General features: G+C 40.9%; 1 protein-coding gene across 2 annotated transcripts in view; it reads left to right on the top strand.

The window, feature by feature from the left end:
- Positions 1 to 20,402, top strand: part of RNGTT (RNA guanylyltransferase and 5'-phosphatase) — a 414,630-nt gene that overhangs the window by 68,636 nt on the left and 325,592 nt on the right. For both annotated transcript variants that reach the window (XM_045010976.1, XM_045010975.1), the window contains exons 7-8: positions 4,198 to 4,307; positions 5,311 to 5,412. In XM_045010976.1, coding sequence (XP_044866911.1) covers positions 4,198 to 4,307; positions 5,311 to 5,412 — 212 coding nt within the window. The remainder of the gene's footprint in view (positions 1 to 4,197; positions 4,308 to 5,310; positions 5,413 to 20,402) is intronic.

Below are 20,402 nucleotides of genomic sequence, written 5' to 3'. Positions count from 1 at the left end.
GTTCACAGAGGACACTGCTGGGGGTAGGGAGAGGTGGGAGAGGGGGAGGGGAGGTGTGAGATTCCCCTGGTGTTATCTGGACTGGTGATCTGCTAGGTCACTCCAATCCTTGACTCTGGGAGCCAGCCTTACCCTGCTCTCCTGTGAGAACCCCCACTCTCTGGCTGTTCACACACAGCCTCTAGCGCATAAGCTGCTCCCAGCTACGTGAGTGAGCACTTTTGGCCAACCGCTGCTTGGATTGTGCAACCGAATGATACTAGCCAATATCTCCAGTCCCAGACATAACCCTAGGAACCTCCATCTCGCAGTGTCCACTTATGCCCACTGGACTCTGAAAGCTTATACGAGTTTGTCAATTTAACAAAGAAATTGATATGTACTAGGTTTGTTATCCCAAGGAGAGTCTCTGACATGCTTCTGCTTCAGGTAGAATAAACAAACAAATTTAATTCCTACAAAAGATAGATTTTAAGTGATTATAAGTCAAAACACAAGAAGTCAGATTTGGTCAAATGAAATAAAAGCAAAACGCATTCTAAGCTGATCTTAACACTTTCAATGCCCTACAAACTTAAATGCCTCTCACCACAGGTTGGCTGGTTGCCCTTTAGCCAGGCTCTCCCCTTTGATCAACGCTTCAGTTGCTTGGTGGTGGTGTCTGTAGATGGAGGTGGAAGAGAGAGCGCATGGCAAATGTCTCTCCCCTTTTATCATAGTCTTTCTTCCCTCTTGGCTGTGCCCCCCCCTTTCAGAGTCAGGTGAGCATTACCTCATCGTATTCCAAAACTGACCAAGGGAAAGGGAGTGACTCATTCGAGAGTCTAAAGGCTTGGCTACACTTGCAAGTTAGAGCACATTAAAGCATCCCCGGGCACCCTAACTCCTGAGGTGTCCACACTAGCAAGGCACGTAGAGTGCATTACTGTGCTGTGATTGGCCTCCGGAAACATTGCATAATCCCCTGAAATCAAGTGGCCACTTTTCTCATTGTTTTGAAATCGGCTGCAGGCATGCGGATATCCCCTTTCAAAGCTCTGTTTCAGACAGCCGGTGTGCTTATCTGCTCCAAGACCAAGCAAACCATTAGTATGGAATGCTGCTGTTGTGAGTGTGTGTGTGTGTGGGGGGTGTCTGCTGCTGTCTGAACTTACAAGACAGCATGCTGACACACTCTCAGCCCCCCAAAACACAGTCTTCCCCCCCATACACACAACACACTCCCTGTTACACTCCCCCCTCCCCCCATTTAAGAAGCATGTTGCAGCCACTTGCACACTGGGATAGCTGCCACTATGCACTGCTCTTTGTGGCGTTGCAAGAGCTGCTAATGTGGCCACACTAGTGCGCTTTCAGCTGACAGCCTAAACACATGGCAGCATTTTCCCTACTGCGGTCTCCTAAGGCTGTTTTAACTCTCAGCGCTCTACATCTGCAAGTGTAGCCAAGCCCTAACAGATTCTTTCTTGCTGCCTAGGCCAGTATCCTTTGTTCCTGTGAGGCTGGGCTGGGTTTGTCCCATACATGCCCTGATGAGATGTGAACTGCCCCTCTGCTCTTGGAGAGTTTGGCCTGGGCTTATTTTAAGCTATGAGGACACATTTTCAGCCTCATAACTATATACATGAAATTACAACCTATAACATTATTATAACAACAAGGCTCAGTGCTTCATGAGCCTTCTGAAGACACCCAATATGACAAATTTTGCATTGGATACCACATAATCATATTATGAGGCTGAATATGGGGGTGCAAGTTGTTCCCCTGAGGTAGCAAGTCAAGGAGGGTACAGTTTTCTACTGTACACTTTCTTTTGTACCTTGAATATCTAGCATTTTATAAATAAGTGTAATGGCCTCAAAAATAAATGTAAATCAAATGTAAATAAACCTTTCCTACAGTGCTTCTTTCTGTTGTGCCCGTGCATATTTCTCTGTAGAGTGTATCTTTCTCAGTAGTGGTTGATTGCTCATCAAGTAACCATGAAAGTCATTACAAGATCTATTCCTGAAGTTGTACTGCACAAACAGGATCCCTTTCAGTGACTCAACAGTCAATACCATGCTACCCTTACTCCTGTGCTGCTTTTAGAGCTGGGTGGCTAGCCAGCAGCTGCTGCTCTCCAGCTGCCCAGTTCTGAAGGCAGCGCCGCTGTCAGCAGCAGCCCATAAGTAAGGGTGGCAAACCGGTAAACATGAACTCTGCTTATAAGGCATGTTTGGAATTGTTGTTCTAGCATAATCAATATTGGAAAAAGAATGAGCAAGGAAAAATCACAGACATTTGTTCATATTTCAAAAATCTGAGATAGGAGGACAAAAAAAAGTGTTGTCCGGGAAAACCCAGGCATATGGTAACCCTAAGAATATTGAGCTCTTTGAGTTTGTTTTCTAATCCTTTAATCGCTGTCATGGCTCTTCTCTGCATAGGTCTGGCTCAAGCAGTGCTTTTCAGAGGGATTTGAATGGAGAATGTTAAGGTTATAATGTTTTATCTGCTGCATTTCATGTTTTTAAAATGAAAATTCAGGTCTCCAACAGTCCTTAAATGTTCTGACTGTGATCACTGAAACTGATGTTCCCCAGTGACTTTATTAAATACTGTTCTTGATTTTTTTTTTTGGTGGCCATTGATTATTATTGAATTCCAATTAGTACTGATTTGAAGAGTTGAGGGATTGTAGGGGTCTAATCCCAGAATCAGGCACAACAGAATCAGGGTTATCAAGTTCAGTATCTGATTGGGAACCCTGGTGTGCCCAACAAAGACACTTGCAGTGAGGGTAAAGCAAAGCTTTAATCACTTTTATTAACATAGTTAGTAAAGACAGAAAAGCTGCAAACCCCTTAACATTAACTTTGCATTACTGTTATATTTTTATCTCTTGTACCCCATTCCTTGCATATGCTCACATACTCGCACCCCTTCTTGGGGATCTGATGGTAAGAGGCAAAGGTCCAGCTCTTTCCCTGGCATGCCAAACAAGTCAGATGGTCCAGATCCAGATTAAGATCGACCGACCCTTCTTACATGGCATTCTGGCTTATTATAGGGCCTAGAGGTTATCATGAATATTCATTGAAAGGACCAACCTGTCTTGTCCACCATAAAGTTAGTGCTTTTATCCTATTGCTTAGTATATTAATGATTTTAGATTATTACCATATACATCAATTTTTTGCCAAGAAAAGTTTGCAGTTAAGCATTTGCCTACATTTTATCCTAAAATATTTTAAACTAGTATCAGTTCAGTGTTTCTGCAGTTACCTGGTATCATTTTGTACAACTCCTCCCTTAGGCACATTATTCCCAGTTGCCCAAAACTCAGGGTAACTGTTGGGCCATTTATTCTATGCCAAAGTTCACAGGCCTCAACCTTATGCTAACTGCTTAAACTGATGCCTTTTTTAAGGGATACAGGCCTGTAGTTTCTTTGTGTTTACTGCTAAGTAAAATAAAATGCAAAAAGCTATCTCTGTGGACTACAATACATATTAATTAACTGCCTTTTGTTCCTGGGCACTAAATCTCTGCTGGAGGAGCAGTAAGGTAGATTTAATTTGTCTTCTTTTTTCTGGGCTTTTGCTAGAAAGTGGCAAAAAACCAACCAAACAAAAAACATTATAACTGTGTAATAGCTTAAATTTTACTTAATAAACACCTTATCTGATTTCAGTTTTTCTAGAAGAACTCTACCTTGACCACAGGCCTAACCTACCAATTTTGAGGCCAATATGACTATTTTGGTGTATTTTAGAAGTAGGGTCAAATAAGACCTGTAATGGAAACTGAGGCCATGTCTACACTTAGTAGGGAATGACGCTGCTGTGATTGATATAGCGAGAGTTGATTTAGTGGGTCTATTAAAGACCTGCTAAATCGACCACAGAGCGCTCTCTGGTCGACTCTGATACTCCACTGGAATGAGAGGACTAAGGTAAGTTGATGGGAGAGTGTCTCCTGTTGACGTAGTGCGGTGTAGACACCGTGATAAGTCAACCTAAGCCGTAGCTGGAGTAGCGTGACTCAGTCTACACTACCAGGGTAGATTGACCTTAGTTATGCAACCTTAAATATTGATGACTTAAATCTTAGTCAGTCTAGAAGTGTGTGTGTATATGAAAGCATCTGTTTTCTGAATTTCTTTTGTGATGTATCTTAAATGCTAATTGGATTTTGTATTTTTTTTTTAAGGGTGCAATTTTCTTGGAAGGAGTGACAGTTAAACGTGTAACCCAAGTGACAACTCAACCAAAGTTAAGAGAAATACAGCAAAAATGTCAGCAATTCTGTGGATGGGAAGGGTATGGGAAAAATCATTTAATTTTAACTTTTTTCTTTGAATAGTCCAAAAATTCAATATTATATTCTTAATTTTGTGAAAAGTCAAGCAGGTAGCTATTTATTCGGATGGATTGTTCCTTTTTTTTTTTTTTTTTGAGTAACCAGAAATATTCAACAGTAAAGCTATATTGGCCTACAAAGAAAAGAAAAGAGAATGATCAGCTATTATAATTTAAGAAACAAGATTCTAGAATCATATTTCCAGGGTCAGATCATAAATTATGTTCGTATTAGCCATTGCTACACAAATACGAAATGCAGTAGTCTGGTCTAATCATTATTTCTAAAGTTTTAGGTGAGTTTTAGTGCACATTAAACTAAATAACACTGGTTTGAACCAGGGAAAAAATTGCAAGTTTACTTATACAACTATCAATACACATCTGTTCTGATGTGCAGAGCCCTAGTTTTTCCGTTTCTTGGCCTTTCTAATGCAGTCATTGCTGGTTTGAATTTGTGTCTAGCATTGATGTGAACACTGGTTTAGTACCATTTCTAGATGTAATCCAGAATTTGAATGTCAGTTTCCAGAAGTGAAGGCTCATGGAATATTCACAGTACCACTTAGCCCTGGTCTACACTGGGGGCGGGGGGATGTCGATCTAAGTTACTCAACTTCAGCTACGTGAATAATGTAGCTGAAGTTGACGTACTTAAATCAACGTACCGTGGTGTCTACACTGCACTGAGTTGACTGCTGCCACTCCCCTGTCGACTCTGCCTGTGCCTCTCGCAGCGCTGGAGTACAGGAGTCTACCGAAGACCGCTCGGGGGTCGATTTATCACGTCTAGACTAGGGTGGCTCTTGTAAGAAAAAAAGTCTTATGCAAGATGTTCCAGCTGAAAGTTAACCTTGTAGAAAAGGTAGTGTTAACTGTGTCTCATGCAGGATTGATTGGAGAAATACATTACCTTGTATGGATACTCATTGTAGAATATTAATAGAAATCCTGCTTCTTTTAGGTCTAGATTCCCTGGAGCACAGCCTGTTTCCATGGACAAACAAAATATTAAACTTTTAGAGCAGAAGCCATACAAAGTAAGCTGGAAAGCAGATGGCACTCGGTAAGTTTTCATATCTAAAAAAACTACATAATTCACCCTGATACATAAAGCAAATTGTTTAGATTAGCAGTCTGTATGCTCTTTGGAGTGTGAATTTCTGCCTTGTACAATGGAGAGACATGTTTTATTTTGTTAAAGAAACAAAAAGCTCTAAAAAATTGAAGTTCTAATATAGTTTGGTATTGTACATAAGTTATGCCGAAACTTGATGTCAAGCCTCTTTCATCTGAGATGCTTTTCTATAGACTGAATGTTCTTTTAAGTGTATTTTATTTAATATTTTTGCTTTAATTCTTGTCCTCCCTGAGTTTTGCCTATTGGTAGCCAGCTGGGCTTGGATACCATGATGATAAGTGCCTTATAATAGGAGTTGTCTACACTTAAAACACTGCAATGGTGCACCTGTAGCACTTCAGTGAAGGCTTTACCTACAGTGATGGGAGAGCATCTCCCATTGACCGAGTGCTTTCTACATCAGGGGTTAGATTGTTTTAACTGTGTCGTTCAGGGATATGGATTTTTCAAACCCCTCAGCGACATAGTTATACTGAACTAATTTCCTAGTGTAGACCAGGCCTAAGATAATATACAATAAGAGGCTTAAAGGAACTCAGCTTGGTAAGAAAAAAGTTATACTTTATGGTACACAGATCAATCTTTAAATTTTAATCTGTTCTTCAGTTGACATTTGAAATTTTTATTTACTTTTTTCTATTGACAATGCATCCTACTAATGATTGAAATTTCATAATTCTTCAAAGGTATTTGTGCTGTAGTCCTGTGTTAGAATTGTAATTCTATGACTAGTCAGCATTCTTCTGATTCAACAGTAACTTCTGTTACATGTATTGCAGTGGTGACATTCTTTTAGTAGAGGTGCAGAAATAAATTTTTCAGTCTGCATTTGTGTGCAAGACTTGTATGTGTAGAATGTATTTTTGACAGTTGATCTACCACTGGATAAAGAGAGAAAATACCTCCTCTCCCCCTTCTGCTGTTAGAAGTTGTATAGGGATATCCATTTTAATTCACTACTCTTTAGGAAGAAAGTTACAAGAGCAGTTCAATAGAAGTGGTTACAGAATCAGTAGAGAAACTAGCTAGCATCATGCATTGAAAATCCTTGCAGCTACCATTTCTAGACAACTCATCAATAATATATAGTGAGCAAAGTAAAGCTATTCTGTGTCTGGTATTACAAATCAATGCAGACCATAGAGGGCATGTCTAGACTATGGGCACTACAGCAGCCATTCTGCAGCTGTACTGTTATAGCACAGTAATATAGACATTTTCTATATGGATGGATGGGGTATTTCCGTTGATGTAGGTAATTCACATACCCAAGCAATGGTAGCTAGGTCAATGGAAGAATTCTTCCACAGCCCATAGCTAGTTTGATCTAAATTTTAAGTATAGAGTGGAGCAGGATAAGCTGGAGTTTAAATTTTACTTTCCCCAAGCTAATATATACATGTGGTGAACAAACCTTCTTAAACACTAGTTAAACAAAAGTTAAAAGGTACAGTGACTAAAGTGAAATCCCGGCAAGCTGCATGGTCCCTTTTTAAAGACACCATAATAGAGGCGGTCATAAACAGATAGTTAAGGGTTAAAGTCTCTTTTACCTGTAAAGGGTTCACAAGCTCAGTAACCTGATGAACACCTGACCAGAGGACCAATCAAGGGACAAGATAATTTCAAATCTCTGTGGAGGGAAGTCTTTGTCTGTGTCCTTTGTTTGATTTGCCGTTCTCTTTTTGGATCTAAGAGAGGCCAGACATATTCTTCAAGTTCTCCAAGTTTCCTGAAGTATTTTCTTCTATTCAGTCTAGTAAGTATTAGAAAGGCGGACTAGTCTTATAATTTGATTTCTACATTTGCAATTGTGTGTTTGCTGAAGAAATATCTTTATTTCTGTTTGCTGTTACTTTGATTATTCTGAGAAAGGGGGGGGGGGAGAGCCTCTCCAGGTTTATAAGTTAGACCCTGTATTTTTCCATCCTGGTATTACAGAGATAGAGTACTTTCTTTCTTTCTTTCTTTTTAATAAAATCTTTTCTTTTTAGAACTTGATTGATTTCTTCCTTGTTTGGATTTTCAGGGGAAAGGGAGGGGGGAAAAAGTGAATCCCTCTTTGTTTTGATTCAAGGAATTTGAATCCAGGTATCTCTCCTAAGCACTAGGAGAAGGGAGGGGGAAAATGGGTTGTTTCCCTTTGTGTTGAGATTCAAGTTTAAATCTGTGTTCCCCAGGGAGAGTTTTGGGGGAACAGGGAGTGTGTCAGACACTTAAAACTTGACTGGTGGCAGCAAGAACCAGATCTAAACTAGGATTTTAGTTTAGAGGAGTCCATGCAGGTCCCCATCTTGTGAACGCTAAAGTTCAAAGTGGGGAATAAACCTATGACAGAGGCCCAACTTCATTGTATACCCCAAATTAAGAAACACAGTAAAAGAACTAAAAGAGAGCCACCGTGGCTTAACAATCATGTAAAAGAAGCAGTGAGAGATAAAAAGACTTCCTTTAAAAAGTGGAAGTCAAATCCTAGTGAGGCAAATAGAAAGGAGCACAAACAGTGCCAACTTAAGTGCAAGAGTGTAATAAGAAAAGCCAAAGAGGAGTTTGAAGAACGGCTAGCCAAAAACTCCAAAGGTAATAACAAAATGTTTAAGTACATCAGAAGCAGGAAGCCTGCTGAACAACCAGTGGTGCCCCTTGATGATCAAAATACAAAAGGAGCGCTTAAAGACGATAGTCATTGCGGAGAAACTAAATGGATCCTTTGCTTCAGTCTTCACGGCTGAGGATGTTAGGGAGATTCCCAAACCTGAGCCGGCTTTTGTAGGTGACAAATCTGAGGAACTGTCACAGATTGAAGTGTCACTAGAGGAGGTTTTGGAATTAATTGATAAACTCAACATTAGCAAGTCACCGGGACCAGATGGCATTCACCCAAGAGTTCTGAAAGAACTCAAATGTGAAGTTGCAGAACTGTTAATTAAGGTTTGTAACCTGTCCTTTAATCAGCTTCGGTACCCAATGACTGTAACGCCAATATTTAAAAAGGGCTCTAGAGGTGATCCCGGCAATTACAGACCGGTAAGTCTAACGTCGGTACCGGACAAATTAGTTGAAACAATAGTTAAGAATAAAATTGTCAGACACATAGAAAAACATAAACTGTTGAGCAATAGTCAACATGGTTTCTGTAAAGGGAAATCGTGTCTTACTAATCTATTAGAGTTCTTTGAAGGGGTCAACAAACATGTGGACAAGGGGGATCCGGTGGACATAGTCTACTTAGATTTCCAGAAAGCCTTTGATAAGGTCCCTCACCGAAGGCTGTTACGTAAATTAAGCTGTCATGGGATAAAAGGGAAGGTCCTTTCATGGATTGAGAACTGGTTAAAAGACAGGGAACAAAGGGTAGGAATTAATGGTAAATTTTCAGAATGGAGAGGGGTAACTAGTGGTGTTCCCCAAGGGTCAGTCCTAGGACCAATCCTATTCAATTTATTCATAAATGATCTGGAGAAAGGGGTAAACAGTGAGGTGGCAAAGTTTGCAGATGATACTAAACTGCTCAAGATAGTTAAGACCAAAGCAGATTGTGAAGAGCTTCAAAAAGATCTCACAAAACTAAGTGATTGGGCAACAAAATGGCAAATGAAATTTAATGTGGATAAATGTAAAGTAATGCACATTGGAAAAAATAACCCCAACTATACATACAATATGATGGGGGCTAATTTAGCTACAACGAATCAGGAAAAAGATCTTGGAGTCATCGTGGATATTTCTCTGAAGATGGCACCTTATAGACTAACAGACGTTTTGCAGCATGAGCTTTCGTGGGTGAATACCCACTTCTTCAGATGCAAGTGGTGGAAATTTCCACCACTTGCATCTGAAGAAGTGGGTATTCACCCACGAAAGCTCATGCTGCAAAACGTCTGTTAGTCTATAAGGTGCCACAGGATTCTTTGCTGCTTCTACAGAACCAGACTAACACGGCTACCCCTCTGATACTTGATCTCTGAAGATGTCCACGCAGTGTGCAGAGGTGGTCAAAAAAGCAAACAGGATGTTAGGAATCATTAAAAAGGGGATAGAGAATAAGACTGTGAATATCTTATTGCCCTTATATAAATCCATGGTACGCCCACATCTCGAATACTGTGTACAGATGTGGTCTCCTCACCTCAAAAAAGATATTCTAGCACTAGAAAATGTTCAAAAAAGGGCAACTAAAATGATTAGGGGTTTGGAGAGGGTCCAACATGAGGAAAGATTAAAGAGGCTAGGACTCTTCAGCTTGGAAAAGAGAAGACTAAGGGGGGATATGATAGAGGTATATAAAATCATGAGCGATGTTGAGAAAGTGGATAAGGAAAAGTTATTTACTTATTCCCATAATACAAGAACTAGGGGTCACCAAATGAAATTAATAGGCAGCAGGTTTAAAACAAATAAAAGGAAGTTCTTCTTCACGCAGCACACAGTCAACTTGTGGAACTCCTTACCTGAGGAGGTTGTGAAGGCCAGGACTATAACAATGTTTAAAAGAGAACTGGATAAATTCGTGGTGGCTAATTCCATAAATGGCTATTAGCCAGGATGGGTAAGAATGGTGTCCCTAGCCTCTGCTTGTCAGAGGATGGAGATGGATGGCAGGAGAGAGATCACTTGATCATTGCCTGTTAGGTTCACTTCCTCTGGGACACCTGGCATTGGCCCCTGTTGGTAGACAGATACTGGGCTAGATGGACCTTTGGTCTGACCCGGTACGGCCGTTCTTATGTTCTTATGTACTAGCTATTTCCTGTATTTTGTTGGGAGTGTTCAAGAAGTGGAAATGTTACAAGTAAAATGTAGGAATAAAACAAATTAATCAATCAGCAAGTAAAATATCAGATCATTGAAACTGACGTGGTGACCAGTGCTGAAGCTATACAGTGGTCACATTTGAAGTTAATTCTGGTTTGAAATAGATTCCCTGTCTCTAAAATGGGGGAATGTTGCTGCAATTAATAGCTATCAAATAAGAAGAAACTCCCATAATGTACCTGTGTGTGCACTGGGAGAAAATTTCTTCGTGACTTTAGCTAGTGATCTGTTTATACCTTGAGTAATGATTTATTGCTCCTGTAATCTTTATTATTTGGCATTTATATAGCAGTAAGTGTCGAGAGGCCAACTAGACTGGGGCCCCATTGTACATTAGTTTCAGTTTGCTTTTTAAAAACCCTGGGAAATCACAAAAAAATGTAATAAAAGAACATTATGCATTATAATAGTGCTTAATTGCATCATCACATACTATTTGTTATATGCAGTGTTGTAGCCGTGTCGGTCCCAGGATATTAGAGAGAGAAAGTGGGTGAACTAATATCTTTTATTGGACCAAGTTCTGCTGGTGAAAGAGACAAGCTTTTGAGTTTACACAGAGCTTTTCGTCAGGTCTGTAGCATTCCTGCCTCAATCACTGCACAAGATGGACAGTGAGTGAGGCAGAGAATTGTAAGGAGAGGAGAGGGCATTCTCTTCTGTGTAAGTTATTGGACTGAGTTCCAGGAGAGCGGAGTTCTCTTCCTGACTCTCCCACAGACTTCCCATGTGATGCTGGGCAAGATGATCACAACACATTGTGACAGTGTGTGACTAGCCTAAGGCTGACTCACTACTTTGTTTACTTTATAAGGGTCCCCACATGGGGTAAATTGACAAGCTAATAGTTTAAATACTAAATGATTGACTAATTAGCTGAGTGATTCAGTTGAGTCATCAGCTGACACAGTTGAGAGGCAGGAAGAGACAGGGAAGACTGGCAGGAAGGGCTATACAAGCCGGAGATCTCACAGAGGTGAGATTTTTCCCTGCCTTGGTAGTTGGCAAAGACTTGGGGAAAGACATTATGCTTTGGGGAACAAAGATTTATAAAGCATTTGGTGTTGAACTTGCCACTGGTGTGCATGATATGCACAAATGGGATCAATTTAAGGTTGCAGGAGTTGGCAGTGTCAAAAATATGTACACAACTGAGGTATGTGAGTAATGAAGAGGAGTAGCAGCAAAATACTATGGGTAAGAAGAATATAAGAAATGAAAAATAAAGAAGAAATTGCTAACTCCCTTTAGTTCTAGAAGTTTTGAAAGAACGGAAAAGTTCCTGGATCAGCTGTTTAAGTTCAAAGTTACAGGATACTGCATTCGCAGAGGACATACATTCGAGCTCTAACAGTGAACTGATTGCCATACAAACATAATAATGGGGCATGGTCACTATTCCAAGGAATGTGCAGATGATGCAAATACCAGTGAGGATAGAGAATTAATACAAAAAGAGAGGTTATAAATAGAGCTGTCAATTAATTGCAGTTAACTGATGCAGTTAACTCAAAAAAATTAATCATGATTAATCGCACTGTTAAACAATAGAATACCAATTGAAATTTATTAAATATTTTTGGATGTTTTTCTACATTTTCAAATATATTGATTTCTATTTCAACATAGAATACAAAGTGTACAGTGCTCACTTTATATTTTTTATTACAAATATTTGCACTGTAAAAATAATAAACAAAAGAAATAGTATTTTTCAGTTCACCTCATACAAGTACTGTAGTACAACCTCTTTATCGTGAAAGTGTAACTTACAAATGTAGGTTTTTTTGTTTGTTACGTTGTTTTGTTTTTGAGTGCTGTTATGTAAAACTTTAGAGCCTACAAGTCTACTCAGTTCTACTTCTTGTTCAGCCAATTGCTAAGACAAATACGTTTTTTTACATTTACGGGAGATACTACTGCCTGCTTCTTATTTACAGTGTCGCCTGAAAATGAGAACAGGAATTTGCATGGCACTTTTGTAGCTGGCGTTGCAAGGTATTTACGTGCCAGATATGCTAAACATTCATATGCCCCTTCATGCTTGGGCCACTATTTTAGAGGACATGCTTCCATGCTGATGACACTAGTTAAAAAAATAATGTGTTAATTAAATTTGTGACTGAACTCAGTGAGGGAGAATTGTATGTCTCCTGCTCTGTTTTACCTACATTGTGCCATATATTTCATGTTACAGCAGTGTCAGATGATGACCTAGCACATAGAATCATAGAACTGGAAGGGATCTCGAGAGGTCAACTAGTCCAGTCGTCTGCACTCATGGCAGGACTAAGTATTATCTAGACCAGGGGTAGGCACCCTATGGCACGCGAGCTGATTTTCAGTGGCATTCACATTGCCCGGGTCCTGGCCACTGGTCTGGGGTGCTCAGCATTTTAATTTAATTTTAAATGAAGCTTCTTAAACATTTTAAAAATCTTATTTACTTTACATACAATAGTTTAGTTCTATATTATAGACTTATAGAAAGAGACCTAAAAATGTTAAAAAGTATTACTGGCACGCGAAACCTTAAATCAGAGTTAATAAATGAAGACTCGGCACACCACTTCTGAAAGGTTGCCGACCCCCGATCTAGGCCATCCTTGACAGATATTTGTATAACCTGCTCTTAAAAATCTCCGATGATGGGATTCCACAACCTCCCTAGGCAATTTATTCCAGTGCTTAACCACTCTGACAGTTATGAAGCTTTTCCTGATGTGCAACCTAAACCTCCCTTGCTGCAATTTAAGACCATTGCTTCTTGTCTTATCTTCAGTGATTAAGAAGAACAATTTTTCTCCCTCCTTCTTGTAACAACCTTTTATGTACTTGTTCATTTTAAGAACACTTTCACAGCAGATTTGACAAAACGCAAAGAAGATTTCAATGTGAGATTTCTAAAGATAGCTACAGCACTCGACCCAAGGGTTAAGAATCTGAAGGCCATCCAGAATCTGAGTGGGACACGGTGTGGAGCTTGCTTTCAGAAGTCTTAAAAGAGCAACACTGACATGTGGAAACTACAGAACCTGAACCACCAAAAAAGAAAATCAGCCTTCTGCTGGTGGCATCTGACTGTGAGGATGAAAATGAACATGCGTTGGTTCTCTCTGCTTTGGATCGTTATTGAGCAGAGCCTGTCATCAGCATGGACGCATGTCCTCTGGAATGGTGGTTGAAGCATGAAGGTACATATGAATCTTTAGCGCATCTGGAATGTAAATATCTTGCAACGCTGGCTACAACAGTGCACTGTCTGTTCTCACTTTCAGGTGACATTGTAAATAAGAAGTAGGCAGAATTATCTCCTGCAAATTGTAACCAAACTTGCTTGTCTGAGCAATTGGCTGAAGTAGGACTGAGTGGACTTGCAGGCTCTAAAATTTTATATTGTTTAATTTCTTAATGTATTTTTTGGTACATAATTCTGCATTTGTAAGTTCAACTTTCACAATAAAGAGATTCCACTACAGTACTTGTTTTAGGTGAATTGAAAAATATGATTTCTTTTGTTTTTTACAGTGCAAATATTTGTAATTAAAAATAAATATAAAGTGAGCACTGTACACTTTGTATTCTATGTTGTAATTGAAATCAATGTATTTAAAAATGTAGAAAACATCCAAAAATATTTAAATAAATGGTATTCTAGTTAATCGTGAATAATTTTTTTAATCGCTTGACAGCCCTAGTTATATATATAGTTACATTTTTTGTAAGGCAGTTAGTTCCTGTGGTGATGAGCATACAAAGAGCACCCAACCCCTTTTCCCCTCTCCAAAAGAAAACAATTTGGGGGAGATGGTATATGGCAAAGTAAATCAGATATTATCAGGACTTCACAAATCCACAGAAAATCAAGTGCTACAGGGTACTATTCTGGATTTACAGGAGGATGGAAAAGATGTTTTAGAGGTTTCTTCTATCTCAGTGGTTCCCATTGATTATTTATATTCATGTTATGTATAATAAATAAAAATAAAATGATTCGTATTCTAGTGCAGTTGCATTGTGTGATGCCCTCTAAATTTGTAAAGGTCTATAGCATTGTATACATGGAATTTTCATAAGGAAGACATGCTAGAATAACAAAGTACCTTGGCATAATCCAAGATGATCAGATTATTTCCCAATACTTCATATTTTTTAAATTAATGTATTTTACATAGAGCTAGGTGGAGTAAAATAATCTTGTTTTATTGTTTAAATAAAAGAAGTAGGGATTGTTTTCGTAGGATTTCAACTTCAATTATATTATTTTAAATATAAATGAAATTGTTTACTGTTTTGATAACTACTTCAACACTTTCTTAATTATTCAAACTCTAGCATTTGTCAAGAGTACTTAACAGCTTGAAGAAAAGTTTGAAGGGATAAACTGATTTAATGAATGCTGTTACTAACATAAACTCAGTTGGTAGTTGTAAATGTTTTAAGAAGTACAGTAGAACCTCAGAGTTATGAACACCAGAGTTACGAACTGACCAGTCAACCACAAAACTCATTTGGAATTGGATGTATACAGTTAGGTAGCAGGAGGCACCAAAAAATACAGTACAGTACTGTGTTAAATGAAAACTGCGGAAAAAAGGGAAAGTTTGAATATTTTTTTTACAAGGTAAGGAAACCGTTTCTGTGCTTGTTTCATTTAAATTAAGATTGTTAAAAGCAGCATTTTCCTTCTGCATAATTGTTTCAAAGCTGTATTAAGTCAGTGTTCAGTTTTAAATTGGAAAGAACAACCATAATGTTTTGTTGTTACAAACATTTCTGAATTCCGAACAACTGCCATTGTGAGGTGCTCGTAACGGAAGTTCTACTGTACAATCAAAATTGGATAACTTTTTATGATCACCAGAACTAGGCATCATCTTCCCAATATCTGTGTGAATCTGAGCTTTGTAGAAGATCAAACCTCTTTCTTTTATTACAAATGCTACATCTTGCATGCTTTATTCTCTAGGGTAGACTCCTATGGTGACCAGGTGAGATTGTGATTTGGATCTTCTTCAAAGTTTCCAATTCATTGCTTTCAATCTTGTAGAGAGAGAAAAGTCAGACATGGGCAGTCTACATATTTTTCTTAAAAAGACAAAAAATGTTTTTACAATTAAAATACACGGGCAGAGATACCCGTCTATTTCCTATCCATATTGTTGGGATAACTGGAAAGTTTAGTTTTACTCTGTCAGCATGTATTACATCCAAATCAAGACAAGTTCTAGATTCTCTGCTATTCTGTTTGGTTCTCTTGCAAGGAGATTCCTTGTTTTCTTCACAGTCTAATTCATTCTCATTCAGACTTCCAAAGTCAGTTTCATTTTCCTCGGAATTATAATTTTGGATTTTTATTCCAACTGTTCAGTACCTTTGGGGAAATGGTGACCATTTTCTTAAGTTTTTAGAATTTTCAAACTATCAACAATTTTGTTCATTTTAGTAGTTGAAGTACTATATCTTAATCTCTCATTTTTCTTCAGTATTTCTTGTTTCAAAGCAAAGTTCAAGAATCCACAGGTATTAATGAAAATGTTGTTTACTATTGCTAACCATAGGGTTCAAATCACAATATTCCTCTTTGTTGTGGGTACTACTGTGAGATAATTGATATTGACTTGTTACATCACAGTCAATCTCTCAGCACAAGGAGAATTTAAATACTGCACTTTATTTCAAAATACATCTTACATTTTAATTTAATTAGAAAAAGTAAAATGTTTGTTGGCATAGTAAGAAAAGGCATACTACATTGCTGTGTAAGTATGTGTGTAAATATATGCTAATGTTTGTTAGTAAATTTACTGGAAAGTTAAAAAGAGAGTTGAATATTTGCATACATATATGAGATAGGGTTGCCAGGCATCTGGTTTTTGAGTGGAATGCCCGGTTGAAAAGGGACCCTGGCGGTTCTGCTCACCATAGCTGACCAGGCTGTTATAAGTCCGGTCAGTGGTGCTAAGGCAGGCTCTTTGCCTGCCCTGGCTCCACACGGCTCCTGGAAGTGGCTGGCACGTCCCTGCGGCCCCTAGGCGCAGCGGTGGCCAGGGAAGCTCCACATGCTGTCCCTGCCTCAAGCGCTGGCTTCATAGTTCCCATTGGCCGGGAACTGTGGCCAATGGGAGCTGCAGAGCATCACCTGAGGGTGCGGGCACCATGCAGAGCCTCCTGGGCTGTGCCTCCGCTTAGGGGCTGGACATGCCGGCCACTTCCAGGAGCAGCGTGGAGCCTGGGAAGGTAGGGAGCCTGCCCTTAGCGCTGCTGACGCCTGAGGTAAGCCCTGCCCGGCTGGAGCCCACATATTGAACCCCCTGCCCCAGGTTGGAACCCTCTCCCACACCCTAACTCCCTCCCAGACCCTGCACCCCAAATTCCTTGCCCAAGGTCGGAACCCCCTCCTGCACCCCAACCCCTACCCCAGCCCTCAGTCTCCTCCCACACCCAAACACTCTCCCGGAGCCTGCACCCCTTCTTGCACCCCAATCTCTAGCCCTGAGCCCCCTCCTGTACTCCAAACCCCTCAGCCCCAGCCTGAAGCCCCCTCCTGCACCTCAAACCCCTCATCCCTGGCCCCACTGCAGAGCCTGCAGCCCAATCCCCTGCCCCAGCCCTGAGCCTGTTTCCGTACTCCAAACCCCTTGGTCCAGCCCGGAGTTGTCATCTACACACCAAACCCCTCATCCCCAGCCCCACCCTTGAGCCTGCACCCCTAGCCGGAGCTCTCACCCCCTCCCATAGCCCTGCTCCCTGTCCCAGCCTGGAACCCCTCCTCCAACCTGGAACCCCTCATTTCTGGCCCCATCCCAGGGCCTGCACCCCCAGCTGGAGCTCTCACCCCCTCCCACACCTCAACCTCTGTCCCAGGCCAGTGAAAGTGAGTGAGGGTGGAGGAGAACGAGCGATGGAGGGAGGGGGGCTGGAGTGAGTGGGAGGCAGGGCCTTGGGGAAGGGGCAGGCAGGGACAGGACAAGGGTGTTTGGATTTGTGGAATTAGAAAGTTGACAACCCTAATATGAGCTAAAAGGATGTACAGTTGTATAAGTGAAGTGTATACTTATAGTTTCAGTTAGAGACGGTGCTATATGAGAACACAAATCATGCTGCTTATGAAACATTGAAGAGTTAAGGTAACATTCTTGTTGTGTATTGACATTGCTGAAACTGACCATCCAATAACTTATGTTCCTGAAAGGAAGGCAAATCCCATTCAGCATCCAGAAAGAGAATGAAATTAAATTTAGGTGATCATTAAATCAACAGCAAGTGTAATCTGGTTTTCCAAAGTCTCTTAAAATCTTCAAACAACTAAGTTTGTGTCCAAAGCGCCTTTCTTTTTTGAAGAGAGAGAACTATTGGTCTCTGAAATCTTTTGTGTATGTCTCCATCCTCAAGAGATTCTGCCTGGACATACTATGTAGCTTGTCTATATAGAGCAGCAGTGCACACTACGGGGGTGTGATTTCTAGTCTGAAACAGCACTATGTTAAAGCGCACTAGGGAGCTTTTTCACTTGCACCAGCAGGGTCTACTCAGACCAAATAATGAGCAACACGTTAATCTGCCTTAGAAATCATACCTCCATAGTGTACATTACTCCACCATGTATGCAAACCCTAAAGATGATAAATTTGGGAGATTAAACAGGTTAATGTGGTTTCTTAAACTTATATTTATTGCTTGAACACCAGAGATGCATATGTTGTGTAAAAGGGATTACATATAGAAAATGTAATTCACTGGAAAAGTTTTTTTTCTTTTGCTTGTCAGCTGTAACAAGTCTTGTGCGTGCACTCATTGGAGAATATTGTGTACAAAACCTGAGGCCTTAGCATAGTGGTGGGCAAACTACGGCCCACGGGCCATTTTAATTCGGCCCTCGAGCTCCCTCTGGGGAGTGGGGTCTGAGGCTTGCCCTGCTTCGGCCCTCCAGCTGGGGAACAGGGTCGGAGGCCGCTCCATGCAGCTCCCAGAAGCAGCAGTATGGCCCCTCTGGCTCCTATGCATAGGGGCAGCCACGGGGCTTCACTCTGCATGCTGCCCCTGCCCCAAGCGCCGTCTCCATAGCTCCCATTGCCTGGGAACCACAGCCAATGGGAGCTGCAGGAGCCAGAGAAGGGACATGCCGCTGCTTCCGGGAGCCGCTTGAGGTAAGCGCCACCTAGAGCCTGCACCCCTGAGCCTCTCCCCATGCCCCTGCCCTCCAAACCCCTCGGTCCCAGCTGGAGCACCCTCCTACACTCAGACTTCTCATCCAGAGCCCATACCCCCAGCCGGAGCCCTCACCTCCCACACTCCCTGCCCCAGCCCGGAGCCCCCTCCCACACCCTGAACTTCTCATTTCTGGCCCCACTCTGGCACCTGCAGCCCCAACCAGAGCCCTCATTCCCTCCCGCACCACAATCACCGTTTGTGAGCATATATGGCCTGCCATATTTCTATTCCCAGATGTGGTCCTCAGGCCAAAAAGTTTGCCCACCCCTGCCTTAGCAGGTATAGTTTGGCATGATTAGAACGAACAGTGGGATGTCATAAAATTAACAATTTTTGTTGTGCTCTGAGACTGACTGTTCTTTCTAATTTATTTCTATTTTTTATTTTCAATATGAAAACTATTTCTGTACTGTATATTTTATATTCCTGTGAAAAATTAAAGCTCGAATTTATAAACTATTTCAGTTTTCTTGCAAGCCATTTTAGCATTCTAACTTTGTATGCCATTAGACAAATTTCCATGAATTATTATACATTTTTTGTTTATAACCGTAGTTTCTTTTCTCTGAAGGCTCTGAAAGTAAATATTAAGACTTCAAATGGAATAAAAAGCTCTTTACTCACCACTTTAGCTTGGATGTTGTCCATCACAGCTATCATCTGTACCCTTGAAGCCACTTTTAACATCATTTTAGCTATAGAACACTTTTCAGGTTTATCTGCTACAGTTTTATTCAGCTCACATTTTATTTTATATGGCTTTCTTTCTTTTTCAGGAGGAAGTCTTTTTACCTCTAAAAATACTGCAAGGACATTTTTGTGGCTTATTTCTGGCTGGTTGAGCTTATAAAAGAGATATTTAAAAAAATACTCATCCAGCTTAGTCAAACTTCTTATATTTAATCAGTGTTAAATAGTTGCATATTATTCCTTTAGCTGGGGTTCTCACAGTTGCCTCTCAGCAGGGGCGGCTCTACCTTTTTGGCCGCCCCAAGCAGTCATGCGCGGGAGGCGCCCCGGAGCCGCAGGAGCAGCGGACCTCCCGCGGGCATGACTGCAGAGGGTCCGCTGGTCGCGCGGCTCGGCTGGACCTCCCGCAACTGCGTACGGTTCGCAGGTCCGGCGGCTCCGCTTGAGCTGCCGCAGTCATGCCTGCGGGAGGTCCAGCCGAGCTGCGGGCCGAGCACCCCCTCCGCAGTCATGCCTGCGGCAGGTCCGGTCGTCCCGGGGCTCCGGTGGACCTCCCGCAGGCATGACTGCGGCAGGTCCGCCGGCCCAGCCTGCCGCCCCACGCGCGTGCTTGCCGCGCTGCGGTCTGGAGCCGGCCCTGCCTCTCAGGGAGGCTCAGATACTGGAGCATCTTTTTGTTGGTCTGCCTTATGTACTGATTTAAATATCAATTGTGATATCTATGTGACAGTCATTAATTTCACTGAGGACCTGATTTTTTTTCAAAGATGTCTGCAATTGCCATAGATTTCAGCTGGAGTTGAGTTCTCACCCTTCTGAATTTTTTTTAAAAGTGCTGCTTGTATCATGGGGTTATCTGTACAATAGCACAAGTATTTTTTATTTGCTTTATGAATAGTTGTGCTTATTGTTTGACTATCAACTATCACTTTTTCCCCTCTTCTCAAATTAACATAACCCCAAAAATAAAATGAGCAGTAATTATATGCAATATTGAGGAATAATGTAACAAAAGCGCTTTACTACAAGCCTTTTAAATACAACTACTTTTGGTGGTTTTAATTGAAGATACCCTATATGACTGCACGCTATGTCTACACTACAAGACTATTTCGAATCAACTTAAGTCGAATTTGTGGAATCGACCTTATGAAGTCGAATTTGTGTATCCACACTAAATACACTAATTCGACTGT

This window comes from Mauremys mutica, chromosome 3 (genome assembly GCF_020497125.1).
Source record: "Mauremys mutica isolate MM-2020 ecotype Southern chromosome 3, ASM2049712v1, whole genome shotgun sequence".
Classification (NCBI taxonomy): Eukaryota; Metazoa; Chordata; order Testudines; family Geoemydidae; genus Mauremys; species Mauremys mutica.
The sequence above is the reverse complement of the archived record's forward strand: the minus strand, read 5'-3'. Positions and strand labels throughout refer to the sequence as shown.